The sequence below is a fragment of the Pristis pectinata genome, chromosome 4 (genome assembly GCF_009764475.1).
Source record: "Pristis pectinata isolate sPriPec2 chromosome 4, sPriPec2.1.pri, whole genome shotgun sequence".
Classification (NCBI taxonomy): domain Eukaryota; kingdom Metazoa; phylum Chordata; class Chondrichthyes; order Rhinopristiformes; family Pristidae; genus Pristis; species Pristis pectinata.
In genome coordinates this window covers 14,817,028-14,842,375 of record NC_067408.1, presented here as the reverse complement: position 1 = coordinate 14,842,375, position 25,348 = coordinate 14,817,028, and the positions used below count along the sequence as shown (strand labels likewise).

General features: G+C 46.0%; 1 protein-coding gene across 1 annotated transcript in view; it reads left to right on the top strand.

The window, feature by feature from the left end:
* The first annotated feature begins 8,685 nt into the window (after nt 1-8,685).
* mtnr1al (melatonin receptor type 1A like) overlaps nt 8,686-25,348 on the top strand; it is a 35,907-nt gene continuing 19,244 nt past the window's right edge. Inside the window, exon 1 of the mRNA XM_052013558.1 lies at nt 8,686-8,869. Within this exon, the coding sequence (XP_051869518.1) occupies nt 8,686-8,869 (184 nt within the window). The remainder of the gene's footprint in view (nt 8,870-25,348) is intronic.

Below are 25,348 nucleotides of genomic sequence, written 5' to 3'. Positions count from 1 at the left end.
AGGAGGAACTGAGTTGATCAGGAGGACAGGGAAAAGGGACGGAGGTGGAGCAGGTTACCTGAGATTGGAGAACACAGTGTTCATGCCATCGGGTTGTAGGCTACCCAGGCGGAATGTGAGGTGCTATTCCTCTAGTTCGCATTCGGCCTCACTCCAGCAGTGGAGGAGGCCGAGAAATGGCGACGGAGAGAGGAATTAAACACCCACTCCACCTGCCCACCACACACTCCTCCCACTGGGTGTGCTCCCCCCACTCTTCCCATCTGCTCGCCCCACCCCCCCTTATTTGGTTCCATGCTCCACCTTCCTTTCCTATCAGATTCCAACATCTGCAACCTTTTGTTGCCATCACCTGTCACCTCCCAGCCTCTGTCGCTATTTATTTCCCCTCCTCCATCTCACCCCTCCTCCCTGGATCCATCTATCGCTTGCCAGCTCTTGCTCCACCCCTTCCCCTCACCTCTTTATACTGCTTATCTCCCCTCCCTCTTCTGGTTCAGGTGAAGGGTCTCAACCCGAAACGTCAACTGTCCACTTCCTTCTGTGGATGCTGCTCAACCCACTGAGTTGTTCCAGCAATTTGTTTGCTGCTGCAGATTTCAGCACCAGTTGTCTCTTGTGTCTCCTGGGATGTCAAAAAGCTTGACTTGCAGGGGAATCATCTGTTGTCACTCTATGTCATCTTTTAAATAAAAGTGTTTCCAAACTGGATGAAGATCATCTTGCTAAACCAGGATTAGATGTTCAGAGGAGGACAGAGCAGGATACAGAAAGCTCAAGCATATTTTCTCCGTACATTACTTGCTTTTGATGATGACATTGTGTTTAACGTTAGATCAGATTAGATTAGGATCTACATCCTACAGCTCAAAATGGGGCATCTGGCACCTGAGCGATCAAGGCAAGGAACTTCATCTCCATAATCATGGTGAATACAAGATGTAAAATTAGCACCAGTAGGTTGGTGATTCAATGTTGAACCTGAAACAGGAAGAGTAAAAGATAAAAAGAATGGATTTAAGTGAGAGAGAAAAATAACCCATTAAATCATTAAGATTAATTATATTTAATATTTGGCGCATTTTTAATTCCCAGCAATAGCTGATATCTGAAAATGTTTGTAAGGTTTTGTTTCAAGGACAGGTTAACAGGGAGTAATTAACAATTAGCAGGATTGCTACCAGAGAGATCTCCTGCAAATACAGCAATTTCACACCTATCCCACAAATTCAAATGATGATGCTGACTGCTACTTACAAATCTCACAAACCTAAATGTAGAGTGACATAAGCTGGGGCAGCAACTTTTGGAGCAACACACAAACTTCTGGAGGAACTTAATGGGTCGGGTATCACCTATGGGGGGAAATGGACAGTCAACATTTTGGGTCAAGACCCTTTATCTGGACTGAAAGAAAGAGGGGATATAGCCAGTATAAAAAGGTGGAAGGAAGCAACTTTTGGATACTGGTACTTAACTGTATATCAGCCCCTTGCCTAGGCTGTTGTAACAATTACCAGTGAAGAAGGTGTTTGGCACAATTGCCTTCATCAGTCAGGGTACTGAGTACAAGAGTTGGGACGTCATGTTACAAGACACTGGTGAGACCACACTTGATGTGTTGTGTGCAGTTCTGGTTGCCTAGCTATAGGAAGGATGTCATTAAGCTGGGTGCAGAAAGATTCATAAAGATGTTGCCGGGTCTATAGAGTTATAAGGGGAGAGTGGATAGTCTGGAACTTTTTTCCCTGGATCGAAGGAGGCCGATGGATGACCTTATAGAGGTATATAAAACCAGGAGGGGCATAGATAAAGTGAATGTTTTTTTTCACAGGGTGGGGGAGTCTAAAACTAGAATGCATGGGTTTAAGGTGAGAGGAGAAAGATTTAAAGGGGACTTGAGGGGCAAGTTTTTCACACAGAGGGTGGTGGGTTTATAGAATGAGCTGCCAGAGGAAGCTGCAGAGGTGGGTACAATTACAACATTTAAAGAACATTTAGACAGGTACATGGATGGGAAAGGTTTAGAGGGTTATGGGCCAAACGCAGGCAAATGGGTCCAGCTCAGGTAGCCACCTTGGTCGGCATGGACAAGCTGGGCTGAAAGGCCTGTTTCCATGCTGTGTAAGTCTATGACTATGAATATGTGGAGTCAGTACTTGTCAAGGAAAAGGATACAAAAGTCCTTGTCGAGATTCAAATCAGGTCGTTTATTGTCATATGAACAAGCACATGTATGCACAGGTGCAATGAAAAACTTACTTGCAGCAGCATCTCAGACACAGAGCATCATATAAGCAGCATTCTGCAGCTGCATAATGGAGTACTCTCTTATCTATGGCCTGTTGCCAGGGATGCATACCGAGGCAAGCGTCAACTGCTGTGGGAAGATCATCAACATGGTAAAAGACACATTTTGGTCTGTCTTGTTGGTCTTCCAGTGCAATGAGATGCCCAAAGGGAGCGCTGCCAGCTGGCACATTCCAGGCTGCAGGAGTATATGCGGTGGGGTGCATTGAAGCTTGGTGCAGCCAACATGAAGACTTTGTGGAAAAAGACCACAGTCTAAGGTCCTGCTGTCATTTGGCACTGAAGGCCGGGTCCTGTGCAATGGCCTTCAAACACATCAAGGGTGCATTCTTGAAAGAAGAGACATGAGTGTAAAAGAATGTATTGGTTTGATGACACAACGAATGTATTGATTTGATAGCACGATAAATGTAAAGAAAGGCACGTATTGTATTGATTGCATTGTATTTCCTGCATATACTTTTATGAAGTTTAATTTTAAAATAAAAAAACAGCGAATATTTTGAGGAAAAGTCCAGATCTTTTTCATTTAAGAGAAGACACATTTGTGAGCCACGAAAAGCAATTTAAATAATACGTCCCTAACCTTTTTGAACATAGTGGCAAACATTCAAGCATTTTGTCATGGGAAAGGGGTTGCACCCTGAAACCACGCAGCTTGCTGTGAAAATAGATGATTATACCAGACTGTATGGCCGTGAAGACAGTTTTGTTCATGCAGTCATTACAATTGGCATCTCCCCAACACCACAACTGAGTATGATAGAACTTCAATTGTTTTGCAATACTGCAGAATTAATACTCAATCCTGATATCATAAAGCTGCAGCAATGTGAGATCTCTCAGCATCACTGACTTGATATGGTGTGGAGTGCATTCTAGTTGACTGTCGGAGGTTCTGTTCAAACTACTGGACCCTTTACACCAGCTGTGGCCATTTCTGGCGTGCTCTCGGACTGGAGAGCTACAGCTGTCCATTAACCATGGGAATATGATGCGATTTTATGGAATCCTTTTTCAGTGTGGTGATAAAGTGCTACCCAATGTGTGAGATCTACCCAGTGAGCTGATCCTCCAAGGCGTTAGTTTATTAAACATCTGTAATAATCTGGCACAAGCAGACAGGTGTTCAAATCGATGATAATAGTTAGAGCAAAGGAAGTTTAACTCGTTGGATAAAGGAACATAGTGAATGTAACTATTACTCAATGAATCTAAATAAGCTCCATTTAGTGTAACGCTCTACAGTGCCAGCGACCCAGGTTCAATACCAAGCGCTGTCTGTAAGCAGTTTGTATGTTCCCCCATGTCTGTGTGTGTTTCCTCAGGGTGCTCCGGTTTCCTCCTACATTTCAAAGACATATAGCTTAGGAAGTTATGGGCATGCTATGTTGGCACTGGAAGCATGACGACACTTGTGGGCTGCCCCCAGAACATTCTATGCAAAAGATGTATTTCACTGTGTGTTTTGATGTACAGGTGACCAATAAAGATATCTTAAATCTTAAATTTACCTGCCACATACTAAAGATAAAAAAGGAAGTTTCACAACTTGAAGTAGAATTTTATGACTTAATAGTTAATTAAAATCATCGATTACTATTGGTTTCTCAGATATATGTTTTAGACACAGCATCTCAATGTCTCAACATTCCTCAGAATCTATCTACTAACTACACGCAGACAGAACTGTCAAATTGCGTGAGGAGACAAGGTCCTGAAACCATAATGTATATTGTATAAACTGTAATGTTTCATTAAAAGATACATTTAGTTTTGTGATTCAAAGTGGAGCACTTGGAAGACATATACACATTGACTTTGAACATTGGAGTTATTATATTTCTTCGCGCTCAGTTTGAGTTTGATTAGGATCACTTTAACGAGCTGAATTCCCAAGGTGAGGTGAGAGTCATTGCCCTCAACATTACGGTAGCATTTGACCAACTGAGACAACATAAAGCCTGCATAAAACTGCTCAATGTACATCAAGGGGCAAACACTTAATTGGTTGGAGCAAGCCTTGAACAAAGAAATGTGTCTGTCTTTGTTGGATGTAAACTATCTCAGGCCCAAAGCATTGATGTGGGAGTTTTCAAGTCTGTGACCCAGCCCAATTATATGCTGCTTCATCAATGATCTTCCTTTTCATTTATATGATGAAAGGTGGTGATATATACTGATGACTGCAGCTTCGGTTCTATTTGTAGTGATTCAAAAATGAATACCGTGCCTGTATATGGAAAGGACTGAACATGACTTATGTGACAAGCAATATTTCTTATACATAAGCGATAAACAATGACCATCTTCAGCAAGACAGTCTCTAACCTCCTCCCCATGATACTGAATGACAACACCATGCCAAATATTCTACAGCAGCATCCTACAACAACAAAACGTGTTGGAAAGACAGCAGGTCAGGCAACACCTGTGGTGAGAGAGAAACAGTTTCAAAGTTTCAGGTGAATGAGTCTTTATCAGAACTGGAAAAGTGAGAGAAAGAAGCATGTTTTAAGTTAGAGGGGGGGGGGATAAAGAGGACAAAGGGAATGTCTGTAATAAGGTGAAGACAAGGTTATCTAGGTGGCAATTACTTTCAATGCTAGAAGTTATGAAGAAAAAAGGAACAATTCTCAGATACAGGACATAACAGTGGCTAGGATCTGAAAGGGAGTGCTGGAAATAGCCAAATGATCAAGCAGTATCCGTCAACAGAGAAACACCAAATTAATGACCTTACATCAGAGCCAAACATCTCCTTCACAAACAGGAGAAGCCAGCCACCTGAAATGGCTAAATTTGACATTTTGTTTCATGTGTTGCAACATGACCAGACAGAAGATGAGACACTGCTCTTTAAGCTTATGTTGGTCATCGTTGGAAGCCTGCAGGAAGCCAAACAGGGCAGTCAGAATGGAAGTGTGATGGGGAATTAAAGTGAGGCATAACTGGAAGTCCTGAGTCACCCTCATGGATGGAACAATGGTGTTCTACAAAGTGGTTACTCAGCCTGTGTTTAGTTTCTCAAATGAAGGGGAGATCACGTGGTGAGCACTATATGCAGCTCACTAAGTTGGAAGAAGAACAAGTGAATCACTGCTTCATCTAAAAGGAGTGTTTGGATCTGTGGATGCTGGGAAGGGAAGAGTGTTGCATCTCCATTAGTTGCATAGGAAAGTGTCAGGAGATAAATAAGGAGGTAGTGTTGGGTTTCTTAAAGAACATAAGGTGGATAAGTCCCCAGGGCCTGATGGGATATACCCCAGGTTATTGAGAAAGGCAAGAGATGAGATTGCTGGGCCCTTGGCCAAGACCTTGTGTCCTTTCTTGGCACAGGTGAGGTCCCGGAGGACTGGCGAGTAGCTAATGTTGTTCCATTATTCAAGAAGGGGAACAGGAATAATCCTGGAAACAATAGACAGTGAGTCTCACATCAGTGGTAGGGAAGTTACTGGAAAGGATTCTAAGGAATAGGATTTATGAGCATTTGGAAAATCATAGCCTAATTAGGGACAGTCAGCACAGCTTTGTGCAGGGCAAGTCATACTGATTGAGTTTTTCCAACAGGTGACGACGGTGATTGATGAAGGTAGAGCTGTGGCTGTTGTCTACATTGATTTTAGCAAGGTGTTTGACAAGGTCCCTCATGGGAGGCTCATCCAGAAGATTAAGATGCATGGGATCCATGGTGAATCGGCCGTTTGGATTCAGAATTGGTTTGCCCATAGAAGACAGAGGGTAGTGGTCGATGGGACTTATTCTGGCTGGAGGACTAGTGGTGTTCTGCAGGGATCTGTACCGGGACCTCTGCTTGAGATGGATATAAATGAGCTGGATGAAAATGTGGATGGGTAGGTTAGTTAGTTTGCAGATGATACGAAGATTGGTGGTGTTGTGGATAGCGTAGAAGTCTGGCAAAGGATACAGTGGGATATAGACCAGTTGCAGATATGGGCAGAGAAATGGCAGATGGAGTTTAACCTGGCCAAATGTGAAGTGTTGCACTTTGGGACATCAAATGTAAAGGGACAGTACACTGTTAATGGCAAGACCCTTAACTGTGTTGATGTGCAGAGGGATCTTGGGGTCCAAGTTCATAGCTCCCTGAAAGTGGCTACACAGGTTGGTAGGACAGTAAAGAAGGTGTATGGCATGCTTGCCTTTATTAGTCAAGGAACTGAGTTCAAGAATCGGGAAGTTATGTTGCAGCTTTATAAACTCTAGTTAGGCTGCATCTGGACAATTGCATTCAGTTCTGGTTGCCCCATTACAGGAAGAATGTGGAAGCTTTGGAGAGGGTGCAGAAGAAGTTTACCAAGATGCTGCCTGGATTAGAGGGTATGTGATATCAGGAGAGGTTGGACAAACTTGGGTTGTTTACTTGGAGCGGTGGAGGCTGAGGGGAGATCTGATGGCGGTTTATAAGATTATGAGAGGTATAGAGTAGACAGCCAGTATCTTTTTCCCAAGGTTGAAATACCTAATACCAGAGGGCTTAAAAGGTGAGAGGGGCTTAAATTCTAAGGAGATGTGCGGGCAAGTTTTTTACATAGAGGGTGGCGAGTCCCTGGAATTTACTCCTGGGGTGGTGGTGGAGGCAAATATGATAGAGGCATTCAAGAAGCTCTTAGATAGGCACATGAATGTGCAGGAAATGGAGGGATATGGACATGGTGTAGGCAGAAGGGATTCCTTTAGTTGGGCATTTGATTACTAATTTAATTAGTTTGGCACAACATCATGGACTGAAGGGCCTGTTCCTGTGCTGTCCTGTCTGATGTTCTATGTTCCAGAAGGGGAGTGGTTGGAGTGATCAAGGGAGTTACAGAGGGAATGGTCCCTTCATTATACTGAAAATAGAGAGAAGAAGAAAAAAAAAGAAAAGAAAAAAAGAGAAAAGATGGTTCTCTCTAACCACTGGCATCAAAAGTGATGCACCTGGAAATTTGGTCTCTACCTTATCACAGACATTTCCTCTCCAACTCTTCCATCCTCTCTCTGCCACATAGCAGTTCTAGAAGGCAGCTCACCACCACCTTCTCAAGGGATGGACAATTAACTGCTGATTCAGCCTGTGAAGCCCACACCCATTAAATGAATAATTTAAGAAAATAAAATAATCTTAGTTTCTCACTTTTCCAGTTCATAAGAAAAGGACCTTCGACCTGAAACCTTGATTCTGATTCTCCTTCCGCAGATGCTGCCTGACCAGCTGAGTTCTTCTGACATTTTCTGTTCCTGTTTCAGGTTTCCAGCATCTTCAGCCATTTACTTTCTACTGGAGTCACCACTGCCCAGAAACCTCAATGGCCCAGACACACAGATACTGTCCCTGCAGTGGCAGGTGAAAGGATCCATCCAATAGCTTCCAAATTCCTTGACTCGTCTACAGGACGTAAGTCAGGAGTGGAGTGGAATACCCTTCACTTGCCTGGGTGAACGCAGGTCATCAAGAACCTTAGGAACATCGTGGACGGAGCAACGTTCTTGATCAGCATGGGATCCAGCGCATGGAATCAGCGTACTTGTGATGTGAGCCTCAAGTTGTCCTCTCGAAACTCATCATGGCGTCAACTTCAACACAGAGCATGTTGGTGGCCAGGGCCAGCAGATACATGAGGATGTCCTGAGCCCCAGCTTCCTCTCCAAAGCACAGACCATCCTGACTTGGAGACATCCTGCCGATGTCACTGAGACAAAGTTCTGGACTAACTTGCCAAGTAGTTCTGCCCAGCACGTTTACGACGTGGACAGCAGTGATTCAAGACCTGCCTTCTCAGATGTAATGTGGGATGAGCAACACAGGCAAGTCTTCCAGTGATACCCACAGACCCAGAATATATACATGCGCATCTAGTTGAGAGGGGTTTCGTGCGTGATTGATTGTCTACCTGCTGGGTATTCTTTGCACACCACAACATGCCTGAGAGCGATGTCTCTACCCCACAGCGCAGAGCTGGTTAAAAGACTGCACCCGGTCCGAGACTGGAATGGTGGCTCGGGGGATTATTTCCACAATCAGGATATGGAAACGAACCGCGCGATGTTGCCATCCCCCACTACAAAAGAGGAGTGAGACAGAGGGGGACGGAGTGGATCAGAGGGGAGTGGATAGAAATAGAGGAGGTCGGAGTGGACCAGAGGCGGTCGGAGTGGAGCAGAAGGGGTCGGAGTGGAGCAGAGGGGGTCGGAGTGGACCAGAGGGGGTCGAAAGGAGCCACCTCTCCACTGGAACAGGGAACGGTGCAGGGTCCAGTTTAACTGAGCGGGGCGGCACCGGGACCGGCAGGTGCAAACGACATGCAAGGGGACACCTCGCAGCGGTGGAATTCTCCCCCACCGGCCACGCTCTGATCTCCTCCCAGTGGAGCGATGGCCGCGATGAAGAATCTGCCGAAGAATCTCTCCCTTGGGGACGCGGAGGGGCTTCCCGAGAGGCGGCCGTGGGTGACCAGTGTCCTGGCCTCTGTGCTGATTTTCACCATCGTGGTCGACCTTCTGGGCAACTCGCTGGTCATCGTCTCCGTTTTCAGGAACAAGAAGCTGCGGAGAGCAGGTGAGTCCCTCCGCTTGAACTTCATGAGGAGAGGATGGAGAGGAGGGAGAGGAGGGAGAGGAGAGGAGGGAGAGGAGTGAGGGGAGGGAGAGAGGAGGGAGAGGAGAGGAGAGGAGGGAAAGGAGGGAGAGGAGAGAATGGAGTGGAGAGGAGGGAGGGAGACGAGGGAGAGGAGAGAGGAGGGAGGAGGGAGGAGGGAGAGGAAGGAGGGAGAGGAGGGAGGGAGACGAGGGAGAGGAGGGAGGAGGGAGAGGAAGGAGACGAGGGAGGAGAGGTAGAGGAGGGAGGGAGATGAGGAAGGGGAGAGGAGGGGGAGGAGGAAGAGGAGGGAAGGGAGGGAGAGGAGAGGAGGGAGAGGAGGGGGAGGAGTGAGGGGAGGGAGAGGAGAGGAGGGAGAGGAGGGAGAGGAAGGAGGGAGAGGAGGGAGGGAGACGAGGGAGAGGAGGGAGAGGAGGGAGGAGGGAGAGGAAGGAGACGAGGGAGGAGAGGAGGTAGAGGAGGGAGGGAGATGAGGGAGGGGAGAGGAGGGGGAGGAGGGAGAGAGGAGGGAGAGGAGAGGAAAGGAGGGAGAGGAGGGGAGAGGAGGGAGGGAGAGGAGGGAGAGGAGGGAGAGGAGGGAGGAGGGAGAGGAAGGAGAAGAGGGAGGAGAGGAGGTAGAGGACGGAGGGAGACGAGGGAGAGGAGGGAGGGTAGGGAGAGGAGAGGAGGGAGAGAGGAGGGAGAGCTGAGGAGGGAGGGGAGGGAGAGGAGGGGAGGGAGAGGAGGGGAGGAAGGAGGGAGAGGAGGGAGGGAGACGAGGGAGAGGAGGGAGAGGAGGGAGGAGGGAGAGGAAGGAGACGAGGGAGGAGAGGAGGTAGAGGAGGGAGGGAGATGAGGGAGGGGAGAGGAGGGGGAGGAGGGAGAGAGGAGGGAGAGGAGAGGAAAGGAGGGAGAGGAGAGGAGAGGAGGGAGGGAGAGGAGGGAGAGGAGGGAGAGGAGGGAGGAGGGAGAGGAAGGAGAAGAGGGAGGAGAGGAGGTAGAGGACGGAGGGAGACGAGGGAGAGGAGGGAGGGTAGGGAGAGGAGAGGAGGGAGAGAGGAGGGAGAGCTGAGGAGGGAGGGGAGGGAGAGGAGGGGAGGGAGAGGAGGGGAGGAAGGAGGGGGAGGAGGGAGAGGAGATGAGGGAGAGGGCTTCACTGAGTCACAGGTACAGGGGCATGGCAAGGCTTGCACAGTGTCCCCTTCAGCTCTTTCCCTCTGCATTACTCACCTCACCTCCCATTCTTTCCTCCCCACTCCACTCACCCTCCTCTTTTCCTTGCACCCCCCACCCCCCAACGCCTTCTTCCTTCCTTTGCTCCTCCTCTACCGGCCCCTCAACTCAACTTTGTACTCCTGATATTCCACTCAACCTGTTCTCCACTTCCCCTTCATCTCCATTCCTTTCCCACCCCATCACCAACCCAATAACACCCTCCCCCTCCCACTCCATTACACTCTCCCCCTCCCACTCCATTACACCTTCCCCCTCCCACCTCATTACATCTTCGCCTCCCTTCCCATAACATCCCCCCACCTCATTACACACTCCCCCTCCCACCTTATTACACCCCCACCTAATTACACCCTCCCCCTCCCACCCCATTACACCCTCCCCCTCCCACCCCATAACACCCCCCACCCCATAACACCCTCCCCCTCCCACCCTATTACACCCCCACCTCATTACACCATCCCCCTCCCACCTTATTACACCCCCCACCCCATTACATCCTCCCCCTCTGACCCCATTACACCCTCCCCCTCTGACCCCATTACACCCTCCCCCTCCCACCCCATTACACCCTCCCCCTCTGACCCCATTACACCCTCCCCCTCCCACCCCATTACACCCTCCCCCTCTGACCCCATTACACCCTCCCCCTCCCACCCCATTACACCCTCCCCCTCTGACCCCATTACAGTCTCCACCCTTTTACCTCATAGCACCGTCCCACTCCATTAGACCCTCCCCCTCCCACTCCATTGCACCCAACCCATAACACCCTCCCCCTCCCACTCCATTGCACCCAACCCATAACACCCTCCCCCTCCCACTCCATTGCACCCACCCCCTCCCACCCCATAACTCCCTCCACTCCCAACCCATTACTTCCTCCCCAACTCCATAACATCCTCCCCCTCCCACTTCATATCTCCCCCCTCCCCATAACACTCTCTGCCCTCCCACTCCATAACTCCCTTCCCCCTCCCACCCCATAACTCCTTCCCCACTCCCACCCCAGAACTTCCTTCCTCCTCTCCCACCTCATAACTCCCTCCCCCTCTCCCACCCCACCCCTCCCCACACCATAACTCCCTCCCCCTCCCACCCATAACTCCTCTTATCACACTCCCATTATCCCCTCCCTTCCATCCTTTCCACTCTCCCATCTGCTAACTCCCCTCTTACTGTCCCATCTCTACCTCACCTCCCACCATTTTATCTCCCTTCTTCTCACCGTCCTCCCATTCCCACCCATACGCTCCACCTCTCAGCCTTCTTTTCCTGCCACTCCCACTCTCCCTACTCTTCCTCATCTCCCACCCCATTCACTTGCTTTTCATCCCCTCCAAATCCCCTAGCCACCACGTTCCACCTCTTCCATTCCCCCATCTCATTCCCACCTCCTTTCCTCTACCCAGCTTTGTACTCTCCTCCTACCCCATCCCTCACGTTGAACCTCCCTCCTACTACCCATATCCCACATCCCTCCCTCCCTCCTTGCCACCTTCCTCCTCCTCTCCTCCCATTACCCTTTCACTTCCCTCTGAACTTCCTTTCTCCTGTGATGGCTCTCTTAGCCTAACAGAGTATTAGGCTTGAATCAATTAATTGATGCTCTTTAACTCTACACCAATTTGTTAAGAAGGAATTAGCAGTGTGTGGAAATTGGTTGCTGCATTACTCTTATATCACATTATATTGGAAACAGAGAGGATCGGTATTTGAAAAGCAAAACATCGCAGATGCTGAAAATCTGGAATAAAACCAAGAAAATGTTGAAAATACTTAGCAGGTCAAGCAACAGGGTTTACATTTCAGGCCAGTGACCTTACGCTGGAATTCTGCTGAGACGTCATTGACTCAAAGGTTGCCCTCTGCATCGATGATGCCTGACCTGCTGTCATTATCTGTCATTGTATTGGTCTCTTCATCATAAGCAAAAAGCTGCTCCTTATTGTGAATTAAGGAAATAATTTGAGTGTGTTGAAGTCAGTCTGTCTGGATGATTTGTGACAGTCAGGAAGCAGGGAGGTAGGAGGAAACTGATGGAGGCAGTCAGATGGAAAGAGACTGATTCACAGGTTAGCAGCACAATGACAATGCATTGATTTTCAATTTTTTTTTAAGACTAGGACCATCCTGTGAAGAAAAGCCACAGCCAGGGTTACATTGTCCAACACTGCCAAATGAAGGTTTAAATCTTAAAAATGCCAATACTTTCATTAAAAAAGTGGGAAAGGAAATCCCTAAATTCCTATTCTAAGTGAGCACATTATTCAATTTTATTATACAGATGTCTGTAGATACCTGAATTCCTTTTTCACCAATTTGATGAAAATCGACATTTTAAGGCAAAACATTGTGAAGTTTTCATTGTACAGAATCAGGTCTTCGTTCCATTCTGTGAATGTGAATGATTGTATAAGTTTTTTTTACTGTGGTAACTTTCAAGATGTTAATGGTTAGAGCTTTGGCAATGGTGGTATCACAGATTTTTTATATATTTCAGCTATATTATTTTATTTATAACACTAGCAAATGTATATAATGCATCTTCAATACAAGCTATATCATTGCCTCTACATTATTTCAGTATGACAGCAACTTTCCTCCATATGTGTTCCTTGAGTAAACAGTCCGAGGGAAATATTCACAGGTTCCAGCTCCTCCTTGTGCAGTTAGACTGCGACATTTCCGAATAGAGCCATTGTGGCAGGTGCACCCGTGTGTTCCTCAACACATAGTACTGATCATGAGGTGTGCCAGTCAGCAGCAATTGATCATGGACTTCTCCTTGCACTGGAAGACTAGGGAGCTTCCTTGAGTCAATAGCCTTCCAGCAGCAATATCTACAGTCTCAGTGCGCATCCAGGAAATTGCCAGCAGAGAACAAAGTTACAAAGCTGTTTGTGATGAACCTCATTGAAGACTACTGCATCTCCTTCCAAACCTTTTGAGCAAGCAGTCATTCCAGAAGTTGATGGATGACATTCTCGTTCCCAGCACGGCTGGCTCGAGGAGAGTTTGTGGTGGTACTAAGACCTCGGCTGCACATGAAGTCCCTTCTCATCATCCATCATGCAAAATCTTGGCACAAGTTTGAAAATCCTGGTGTCAGGATTTTCTGCAGAATGACTTTGACAGTCTGCTCAGGGATTCAATAGGATCTATCATCCTTTTCCACGGGGCTTTGAGGACATGCCATGCAGACTACTGCCTGATTGATTTATGGTCAAAGTGTTCTACTGGTTAAGGTGTTCTAAGGGGCAGTTGGTGGGGCCATCTGGCCAGACCCATCCTTTGCAACGCTGAGGACAGATGGAACCTCAACACATAGTAACATTTAATGTTTGCATACCAAGGATCTACACACAGTTCAATGTATCCACACACAAAGATACTCATCAGGATGAGCAATACATACACAAGAAGTGCTGGAGAAACTCAGCAGGTCAGGCAGCATCTATGGAGAGAAATAAACAGTCAACATTTCGGGTCGAGACCCTTCATCAGGACGGGAAAGGAATAAGGCAGAAGGTAGAATAGGAAGGTTGGGAGAGGAGGAGGAGCACACGCAGGCAGGGGATAGGTGAGTCCAGGTGATAGGTGATTCCAGGTGAAAGGGGTAAGGTAGGTGGGTGGAGGAGGGAGAAGATGTAAGAAGCTGAGAGGTGATAGGTAGAAGAGGCAAAGGGCTGAAGAAGAAGGAATCTGGTAGGAGAGGGCAGTGGACCATGGAATAAAGGGAAGGAGGTGGTGAGTAGATGGGCAGGTCATGAGGGCGGGGGAAGGGGAAAGAGAAGGGGTGAGGGGGCCACAGGAATGAGGGAAGACAAAGTGGGGGGATGTTGGAATCGATGTTGAGGCCGTCAGGTTGCAACATCGACTGTTTATTTCTTTCCATAGATGCTGCCTGACCTGCTGAGTTTCTCCAGCACTTTTTGTGTGTGTTGCTCCAGAGGTAGGGCTTTCTCCTGTTCCAGTTTTATCGCATATTGTAGCCCAAGCTGTTCTTAATCAGAAGATAGGTGAATGGAGCTGAACATCACTGACTCATCAGGAGCAGACTCATTTGCTTGGGATAATTCCATGAAAAGTTTTGTAATGATGTTGTGGAATTATGACAATTGTTTTCTGATAACCACAACCATCTTGTGTTGCATCAGGTACAAGTACAGTCAGTGGAGGTTTTCCTTCTAACCCCCATTGATTTTAATCATGTAAGGGCCGCTTGGCAGCCTGAATATCAACGTCAACTATTATCACCTCTCTTCTGTCATTCAGTGATGAGATCTGTACTTCAGGGTATCTGGCAGAATATGAGTCACTCAGCAACTTATCAGTGAGTGGGCAATTTATCTGGTTTTTGCAGTCAAAATGAATTACCGAGCCTTTGGTCACAGTGGAGGAAATATTGGCATTTACTTAAGAGTCGGTCATTGAGAGGAAGAGAAATAATTGGAGATGATCATTGCTGACTGCAGCAACCTCATTCTCCTTAACATCCAAGAAGTCTCTGTACAATCAGTGACATTGAATATGAGTAAAACGTATCGGCCTAGAAATTTGTAGGTTGCTGCGGTGAAAGGTAAAGACCGGAGGAACCCTATCCATGTTCTGTCTGGCGGGGCTAGGGTAAGAGCAGAAGTGCAGGAAACAGAGGAGATGCAGGTGAGGGCTCTATCGACCATAGTTGGGGGGGGGGGGGGTGGGGGGCGGAGAAGAACCATTTTCTATGTCCTAGAGTGGAAGGCCTCATCTCAAGAACAGATATGGTGGAGATGGCGAAACTGAGAGAAAGGAATGGTGTCCTTACAAGAGACAGGGTGGGATGAGGTGTTATCCAGGTTGCCATTGGAGTCAGTGGGTTTATAGTAAATGTCAAATGATAGTTTGTCTCCTGAGATGAGACAGAAAGATCAAGGAAGGAGAAAGATGTGTCGGAAATAGTCCAAGTGAACTTGAGGGCAGGATGGAAGTTAGTGGACAAGTTGATGAAATTGACAAGTTTGTATGGATGCAGGAAGTAGCACCAATGCAGTCATAGAGTTATACAGCACAGAAACAGGCCCTTCGGCCCAACTGGTCCGTGCTGACCAAGATGCCCCATCCAAGCTAGTCCCATTCACCAGCATTTGGGCCATAACCGTCTAAACCTTTTCAACCCATGTACCTGTCCAATTATGTTCTGGAAAGAATCAGAGAGCCCAAAGGCCTTCCTGATAGGGGATGGAAGTGTCTAGGAACTGGATGTCCATGGTGAAGATAAGGTGGTGGGGACCAGGGAATTGAAAATTGTTAAAATGGTGGGGAGCATGAGAGGTGTCCCAGATGTAGGAAGGAAAGGACTTTACCAGGAGGGGCAAGATGGAGTTGGGCAGGAGCAGGCAGAAACAATGGGCCTACCAGGGCAATCCTGTTTGTGACTCTTGGGTAGGTCAGTGCGGAGTTGGGGAACAGTCTTGTTGGAGGCTGTGGAGGGGACATATGCTGACGTGATGAAATCTGTGATGGTATGGGAGACTGTGGCCTGATGATAATTGGTGAAGTCATGGTCAATTCTCCAGCTTGCAGTTTGCCTACAATTCACAGATGACATAAATGTAGAACCTCTTGGTGCACCATTAGATAACTTTCCAAGCACCTTTTCAACCACAAACATGTTTTAAGCACTAAGTCAGTAAATCGAAATAATTACCATTATTCAATCAAGCACCCACAGTTGATTCACTGTATATTGTGAATTACCATTGCTAAGCAACTTCTTTAATATTGACTAACTCATAGCTTTATTTAAGAGTTTTTGAAGCTGTGATTTTAATTTCAAAAGCTTTAGCTAACTTTTAGTTTCAGAATTACAAAGCCATTATTTATCAAAGAAATGCATAGAAAATGAGCCCAGTTGAGGTTTTTTAATGCACAATTTACACATAAAAGCAGTACTATGGATATCAGATCACATTAAAAATCAATACTAGGCTGACTAGCAACCATAGGGAAATTGGCCTGGGCACCTCTGTGTATGAATGACTTTAGCACTGTTGACATTTGCCTGGTGTCAGTTGTTATCTACTGATACCATGAGCCGCATAGTGCATGTTTCCCCTGCTACTGGCTGATATTGGAGCTTCTGGGAGGAAACCTATGAACTTTATTATTAACTCTCAAAAAAATACAAGCACCTTATTCAGGGGCTGGGAATGAGACAGCATTTAAAGAGTTTGCCTTGTCACATCAGTGTCTTGCATACTGCATCTTCCTGCATCACTTTTCAATGGCCAACATTATGTTAGATAGTTCCCTGGATGGATTTGTATCATTCTTAATTTACGTCTTAGTTTGACAATTTACAAGTCTAATGCTTATTTCAAACTAGACCAGTAGATGAGTGTGCTGCATTAATCAAAATTACAATTGAAGGTAAAGATTTATTTGTCTCATCATGTAAAGGACTGAGTCATACAGATGTCAAATCAAAGATTGGGAAGAAAGAAAATAAATAGGAAACTATGTATTTGCTCAGAGGAGTTTCATCTGCAGTCTCTCCACTCTTTAAATGTGGTTTCACAATTAAAAGGTGCCGATGGTCACATGGTGACACTAGCCTGTGATTACTTCTAATTGCACTTGAGATGACACACGGAAATTAAACTAAATGCAGAAGAGTGATTATGCTAGTGATGAACGCTCAAATAATTAAATGGAAATATTCTCCTGCTCCAGATGAAGTTGCATGCTTATCAATAATTTTCTCTTCTCTCTAGGTCATAGATACAATTCGGTTTGGAGACAGAGGATACTGCAGATGCTAGAATCTGGAGCAAAACTCAAACTGCTGAAAGAACTCAGCAGGTCATGCAGCACCTGTGGAGGAATAGGGATGGTTGGCCTTTTGGATGGTGACCCTGAAGCAGGACTCATCCTTTACATCCACAGATGCTGATTGACCTGCTGAGTTCTTGCAGCAGTTTGATCTTTGCTCCAGATTCCTACGTCTGTAGTCTCTTGAGTATCTGTACTTTGATTCCACTACGAATTCTCTTCAAGGCATGCTGACTTTGAAGAAGTTCTCCTCCTCTCTTCAATGGCAGTTCTGTGAATCCCTCTGTCTTTGTTCTCCCTCTGCTGTTCATACTGCCCTTCTGCCCTTTGACAACATCTTTACCAACACATGTTAGCACAGCCATGTGTCCTTCCTAAGTGCATGAGTTCACTAATCATCATGTCCCATGCAGTTTCCAGCTCCAGTTTCAAGCCTCCCAGTTTGGAACCAGCCAGTATCTCAGATATATCCCATCCATTCACCGCTTCTCCCAACGGATTTCCCTCCGCATCCTATGTTCCATCATCCCTGCTATACGTCAGTACCTTCTGTCCCTTTCTCTCTCTCTCTACCACGGCTCAGGGCCTTGCTTTTACAAAATTGCTGCAGTCCACAATTCTTCTTTATCTTCTGCTGTATCCATTCTTTCAACCAATCACTCTGTGCTTCAATGTACATGTGACTAATAAATGCCTTATCTTAACCTGCACAGACCCTCCTCATCCCCCCATCTCTAATTCCATTTCCCATCCCCGGCCCCGACACAATCTTCAACCCCTCTCCCTCCCACTCTCCTTTGACCTCTTTCCCCACTTCATTACCCTCCCCCCGAGTCCTCTCTCCCATTCTCCTCCTCTCACCTCACACATCACCGCACCTCTTCACTATCTCCCCCGACCTCCCCCTCTCTGATGCTGAGCGGTATGTCCTCAGCAAGTCCTCACCTTTGCACCCCTACGTTCGTACCTCAGTGAGTTCTGGGCCCAACATGATGTCAAGCTCTTCTTCCATCGCCTACGCCTCTGTGCCCAGTTCTTCATCAAGGAATCCATACCCACCACTCTAGACCCTTCCTCTCGTCTCCAGCACTCCCCTTCCTCTTGGACACCCCCTCCTGGCCTTTTACCATCTCTCGACCTTTTCATTTCCAGTTGTTGATGTGACATTGACTGCCTTGGCTTCTCCACTCCCCTCACCCACCCCAACCCTACCCCATCAAACCTGCGGCACTCCACTCACTTTGCACCAATCCCAACCTCATCATCAAACCCACAGACAAAGGCGGTGCCATTGTGGTCTGACACACTGACCACTATTTTGCACAGGTGAACTGGAAGCTCTCAGACACATTTTAGTTTCAGGCTCAGGTTAATCAAGAGGAATAAGATAAGATTTCTTTATTAGTCACATGTACATTGAAACACACAGTGAAATGCACCTTTGTGTAGAATGTTCTGGGGGCAGCCACAAGTGTCGCCATGCTTCCGGTGCCAAAATAGCATGCCCTCAACTCCTAACCTGTATGTCTTTGCAATGTGGGAGGGAACCAGAGCACCCAGAGGAAACCCACGCAGACACGGGGAGAACGTACAAACTCCTTACAGACAGTGGCCGGAATTGAACCCGGGTTGCTGACGCTGTAATAGCGTTTCGCTAACCGCTACACTTGTGCTTCAAGGTCCATGATGTCAATTAAGTTGTAATTAGACTGCAATGCCAACTTAGAGAAGTAACCATAAAGGATATAGTGCAAAAAGTCTTGCTGCTGCAAAAGTTACAGATTTCTTACATTCAGCCAGGAAGTCACAATTGCAGGGAACAATTGCTGGAGATTGGCATACAATGTTATTGCCGTAATTCTCAGACCACTGCTCCCTTCTGGGAACATTTGATTACAGATAAATATACTTAGCCTGGTGTCAAACCCAAATGGTGTGAGATAGTTTCAATGAGCAAAGAATTTGCTTGCACAATGCATTCCAGAACTGTATCAGGTTTGACTCCAGGAATATACAGTCAGTTCCCCTTTGAGGTGCACTTGAAGTTACTCTGTGTCAGCTCAACTGTACTAATATAGCTGCATTTTAGTCTCAGCTTCCTTAGGTTTGTAATTTATGGGGTAATCATCTGAGAGGAGAAAATGGAGAGAGAGAGGGGAAGATTAATAGAGGGAGTTCCAATGCTTAGGGACTCAACATGTAAATGTACCACCATCAAAACTGGAAGGATTATAATTAAGTAAGTCCATGAGACCAGAAAAGGAGGAGTTCAGAGAGTCAGAACAATAGAAATAGAGAAGGGTAAAGCTATGAAAGCAAGGATGATAGTGTTACGGATTAGGTTACTATTTGGTGAATGTCCCTTTAAGACATAGAACAGTAGTGTGTGTGTGTGTGTGTGTGGTGTCATTATGACAACAACAGGAGATAACGACGTGCTGACGTTTTGGGTCAGTCAGAAGAGAGAGGGAGAGAGACACTCTGCCTGCTGGTCTCAGTATCGATGGATGAAAAACAATAACTGTGTCTGTCGCTACAATCCACGTATGAATTTTTGGAATAATCTGGTGGAGTCCACTTTATCGTTAACCTGTAGAGGGAAACAGATATTTGTGTGGACGGCTACATTTCAAATGCCTTTCGTGGTGGCAGATACTTCGGAACAAAGCAGTGAAGATCATCAGTGACTGAGGGTATGGGTTCCATCGTGGAACATATGGATTTTTTAATTTTTCTCAATTCTCTCTCTACATTTTCTCTTCAGTCAACGGTGGTTTTGGAGAAGTCTTTGCTCACGTTTCACCTTACGGCTTGCTGAACTGAACTTTGAGAACTATTCCTGGACTTGGAGTTTGGGAATTTGCCACACACACACTTAGAGTTTAGTTTTGGGGTTAATGTTTAATATCTAACATTTTTACTTTTAACATTCTAACATTTTTACTTTTATTTTACTTCTTATTATAAATAGTTACTAATAAAATAGTTTCTGCCACTTATCCATGACTCGGTGTGTTTCTTTTGTTGCTGGTACGTAACAATAGTTTAAACTCAAAGAAATGCTAGATCAAGAGCCAATCTTTGTCACTGAGCACATGGGTGATGATAATCACTCCCTCTACATTTGATGCAATGTGGCTGTAGTATGTACCATTTATAAAATACACTGCAGTTACTTGCCAGTACAACTTCAACAGCACATCCCAAGCCTGTCACCACCAAGAGAACAAGAGAACAGGCACATGGAAATGCCAGCATTTGCAAACTTCTCCCCAGATCATGCGCTATCTGACTTGGAAGTAAATTGCCATTCCTTCATTGTCATTGGGTCTAAATCCTAGAATTCCCATTCAACCACTCTATGAGATTACCTTTCCTGGAAGATGCTCTCACAATACATTCATCAAGGCCAATAGCAGTTCAAGAACGTGGCTCACTTCCGCCTGCTCAAGGACAATTATTGATGAACAATAAATAATTACCTTGTGAGGGGCATCCAAATCCTGGGAATGAATAAATGAAGTACAAACTTGGTTTCCTTTTAGAACTATCTTTTATTCCTATTCCAAGTATGGTATTTTTGTCACCGGAATGGAACAATGCCTTTTGGATCAAAGAGTTCACACCATCCTTAGAATGGCCACCCTTTATCTTTTTAAAATTATTATCCTCTTCCTATGCCATATCCCTGTTTCCATACTCATGACTTCTATGGCATTATTTCCCACTAATTTTCCCAGTTGAAGATGTGAAGATGTTTTTTAGTTCTTATTTTAGCATGTTGCTTTCTTGCTTTGGATTACATTGTGAAAATGATGACTCATTCTCTATCTGCCTTCTAAATTCACTTCATTATTTGAATACTACAGTTGGATCACTTAACCCCTTAACTTTAGGAAGTGTATTCTAAATTTAGTCCACTCATGCTTCAATTTATCCTGCCTCTGCCCATTTTCTTCAAATAGAAGAAGGTGAACAAGAAACATTTAATAATGTCTTTTTTCTCTCTCTACACTAACAAAAGGGTCAAGATTTTCATTTTGTTGGTAATCTCATCTGTTACCATTCAGACTGAACAATGTAGGTCAAAACACCACTGCGGTAGAAACTCAACTGCTCATTGACTATTCCTTAACTGCTCCACACTGGCACATCTTGTAGAGTTATGTCTCACAGCTCTAGCAAGCTGGGTTCAGTCCTGACCACCAGCGCTTTCCATGTGGAGACTGCATGTTCTCCCATGGATTTCTTCCAGGTACTCCAGTCTCCTTGAACATCCTACAGATGTGTGGGTTGGTAGATTATTTGGCTTGGGTTAATTGTACCTAGTGTGTAAGTGAATGGTAGAATCTCAGGGGAGTTGATGGTAATGTGGAAAGACCAAAATGGGATTAGTGTAGAATTAGTATAAACTGGTGCTTGATGACTGGCAAGGACTCAGTGGCGAAAGGGTCTATTTATGTGGTATATGACTCCACGACTCTGTCACTGCAACACGGAGAAACATTGGCCAACATATTATCCATGAACAATGAATAAATTACTCCCTTGGGACTCTCATTAGGCTTTCTGTGCAATGCTTTACTTAGGGGCATCCAAGTGACTTTTTGCTTATTCAGAATTAAGGGTGGTTCATTATTTAAGTTCAATCATATTTAGGATTAACTCTCACAGGGTGGATTTACTTTTCAAACAGCCCATGTCTATTGAAGCTTTCCATATTCTGACATTTGTCAGAGCCTAGTCTATCACTGCACTTGACAGAATAAATGTCCAGTCAGTTCCTTCCAGGTCCTTGAAGAACTTGTTAAAAAGAAGTCCTCTTCCAACTGAAGGTGTATGGAATGCTTGCCTTCATCAGTCGAGGCACTGAGTATAAAAGTCAAAGAGCACTGTTGAAGCTGTATAAAACATTGGTTGGGCCACATTTAGAGTATTGTGTGCAGTTCTGGTTGCCTCACTGTAAGAAGGATGGAGAGGATTTGGAGAGGGTGCAGAAGAAGCTTACAAGTATGTTGCCTGAATTGGAGTGTATTGGCTAGAGGAGAGGTTGGACAAACTTGGATTGTTTTTACTGGAACATCAGAGGCTGAGGGGAGACCTGAGATCATGGAGGAAATTTTACTATATATGTATTGTACATTTTATGTGATAGAATATCTGAGCCTTGGTAGGTGATCCAAGCCAAGAGCTGCTCTTATCTGGATTTATCTTTTGGATCATAGTATGGGTAAGTCAGCTATAGTTATTGCTTGGTTTACAGCATTGAATTTGTGTATGAGTTCCAAATGAGTTTGGCTCATTCTGTTTACTGTGAACACATTTTGTTATTATTTCAAAAATAAACTTTATTCATAATAAAAAATATACAAAGGAAGAAACCGTGCAAAGAACAAAAACCTTAACATTCATGGTTGTTACATTCAGTAGTGTAAAACTTTAAAGAGAAGAAAAAACACACAAACATAGCACCATTGCCACTTACGTGGCTCCCTGAGGTGATACCCTTTTTCTTATTCAAGGGGCTTCCCCACCCACCTCTGCCCTCTCCATGTGCGGGAGCGGAAGGGGCCTATACTGTGGTCCTTCCCCACAGAGCCTTAGCATTGGCTGCACCAAGCTTCAGTGCTCCCCTCAGCACGTACTCTTGCAGCCTGGACTGTGCCAGTATGTAGCATTCCCTTACAGACATCTCCCTGTGCTGGAAGGCCAACAAGTTTCAGGCAGACCAAAGGGCGTCTTTCACTGAGTTGATGACCTTCCAACAGCATTTGATGTCTGTCTCCGTGTGTGTCCCCAGGAACAGCCTGGAGATCAAAGTGTCCTCTGTCACGCAGCTGCTGGGGATGAACCAGGACATGGACCCTTGCATCCGCCTCCACTCTCTCTTAGTAAATTCCACAGTCTGCAGAGAGGTAGGTGACCATCTCTTCCTCATCACAGCCGTCCCGAGGGCAGTGTGCATTGGGGGTGATGTGTGGTCTGTGGAGGAAAGCTCTGACTGCGAGGGCACCTCTCACCGCCAGACAAGCGAGGTCTTGGTGCTTGTTAGTCAGGTCTGGCAATGAGACATCCTGCCAGATGGTTTGGGCCATTTGCTCTGGGAACAAGCCCACAGAATCCACAGTGTCCCTGTCCTGCAGTGTCTGAAGTACATTCCGCACTGACCACTGCCTGATGGTCTTGCGGTCAAAGGTGATCACTTGGAAGAACTCTTCCACAAAGGACAGGTGGTGCGACAATGTCCAGCTAACTGGGATGTTGCGTGGTAGAGGGTCAAGCCTATCATCCGCAACACCAGGGATGGTAGAGCCTCAGCACATAGTGACACTTGGTGCCCACGTACTTTGGGTCCACACACTGGCTGATACAGCCACACCCGAAGATGGTCATCAGGATGAGGGCAACGTTGGGTACACTTTTGCCCTCATTCTCAGGGGACATGCATCGTGACCCATTGGACTCGTTCCACCTTGGACCCCCAGATAAACTGGAAGACGTCCCGGGTTATTACCGAGGCTGAGGAATGAGGAACAAGCCACACCTGTGCCAAGTACAACAGCCCTGAGAGAATATCGCACCTAATGACTAAGTTCTTCCCAGTTATTGACAGAGAACGCCATTTCCACAAACTTAGTTTTAGTTTTACCTTCCCAATCCACTCCAGCCAATTCTTGTTACATGCCTTAGCCCCTCCGAACCAGGTGGCCAGCACCTTCAGATAGTCAGACTTGGCAGTGCAGAGCACATTGGATCAGTCGGGCCAGTTACTGAAGAGCACAGCCTTGCTCTTCCTGCGGTTGACTCTGGCCCCCAATGCCACTCGAACTGGTCGCAGATGCAAATCAATCTGCGAACTGACTGTGGATCCGAGCAGAAGAAAGCGACATCATTCATGTACAGGGAGGTTTTGACTTGTGTGCCTCCACTGCCCGGCAACGTCACCCCTCTTATGCTCTCATCCTTCCTGATGGATTTGGCAAAGGGTTCAATGGAGCACACAAACAAGACAGGAGATAGTGGACAACCCTGCCTGATTTCAGACTTGATTCCATTGATTTGTACTGCAGTACAGATATCTGTGTAGAGCAGTTGGATCCAATCTCTGGTTCCTTCCCCAAAACCCATTTTGGAGAGCACATCAACATTTACGTGTGGGATATCCTGTCAAAGACCTTTTCCTGGTCCAAGCTGACCAGGCAGGCATCCACTCCTCTGTCCTGCAGATAGGCAATGGTATCCCTGAGCAGCACAAGGCTGTCAGAGGTATAGCACAGGTTTGGTCTGGGTGGATAACCTGTGCCAGAGCAGACTTGACCCGGTTGGCGATGGCCTTAGACAGGATCTTATAGTCCATATTCAACAGAGAAATGGGTCTCCAATTCCTGATGTCCTCCTTTTCCCCCTTCTGCTTGTCAGTGAGGGTGATGATGCCCTTCCTCATTGAGTCTGACATTCTGCCAGCCAGAATATAGTGTTGTACACTTCCAGCAGGTCCAGGCCCATCCAATCCTATAGAGCCGAGTACAACTCTGCAGGTAAGCTGTCGCTTCTGGGAGTTTTATTCATTCCAAGGGAACGGATGGAGCCAGTCAGCTCCTCCAGGGACAATGGCTGATTCAGTCTCTCCCATTTGCTGTCATCTAGCACCTCCATGATAGAGGGAGACTGTGCTGTCTGTGGTCTTACTGTCCTACAGACCGGCATAAAAGGATCTGCAGATCCTCAGTATGTCTGTCTGTGAGGATGTTACTGAGCCATCCTCTTCCTTAAGGCTGTGGATCACAGAACTCCCCCTGTAAACCTTTCAGAAGAAGAAGTGTGAGCATGTCTCATTCTGTTCCACAAAGTGGTTTAATGTGAACAAATTGCTTACCAATGGTAAACAATAGGTAGCAGCACAGGTCACAGCCGGAATCCCAGTCCCCTTCTACAAAAGCAACCCCTTACCAAAGGTGGTAGTCTTCACTAACACATAGTTTTGTTGGATGTGGACAGTACTGCAATGATAACATTATTGAGGGATCCTCAGTGTTGTAGACAACATTAAGCAGAAAATCAGCTTGCAGTCCCTCTTATACATGGAACTACTTGTGGGTGTATCTTAATAAATCACAGCTGAAACTCCAAAAAATGTTTTTCCCTTTTTGCCAACTAATAATGCAGCTGTAAATTGTCAACATCTTCTGATTTTATTAAGTAGCCACTCTGGATTGTGAAAGTTTTGGCAGCCTTTACACTCAGACTAACATGAGTAAATAGTTCAGAGTGGATCTCATTTTAGAGTTCAGAGTAGGGTGAAGTTTCAGTGATGCCTCTTGAACCCTCTGCTGTAGTTTTACAGCTTGTATTTTAATTATCAAATTAAATGAAATACTGCTGGATTTTGAGTGTTTCATCGTGACAGAATAA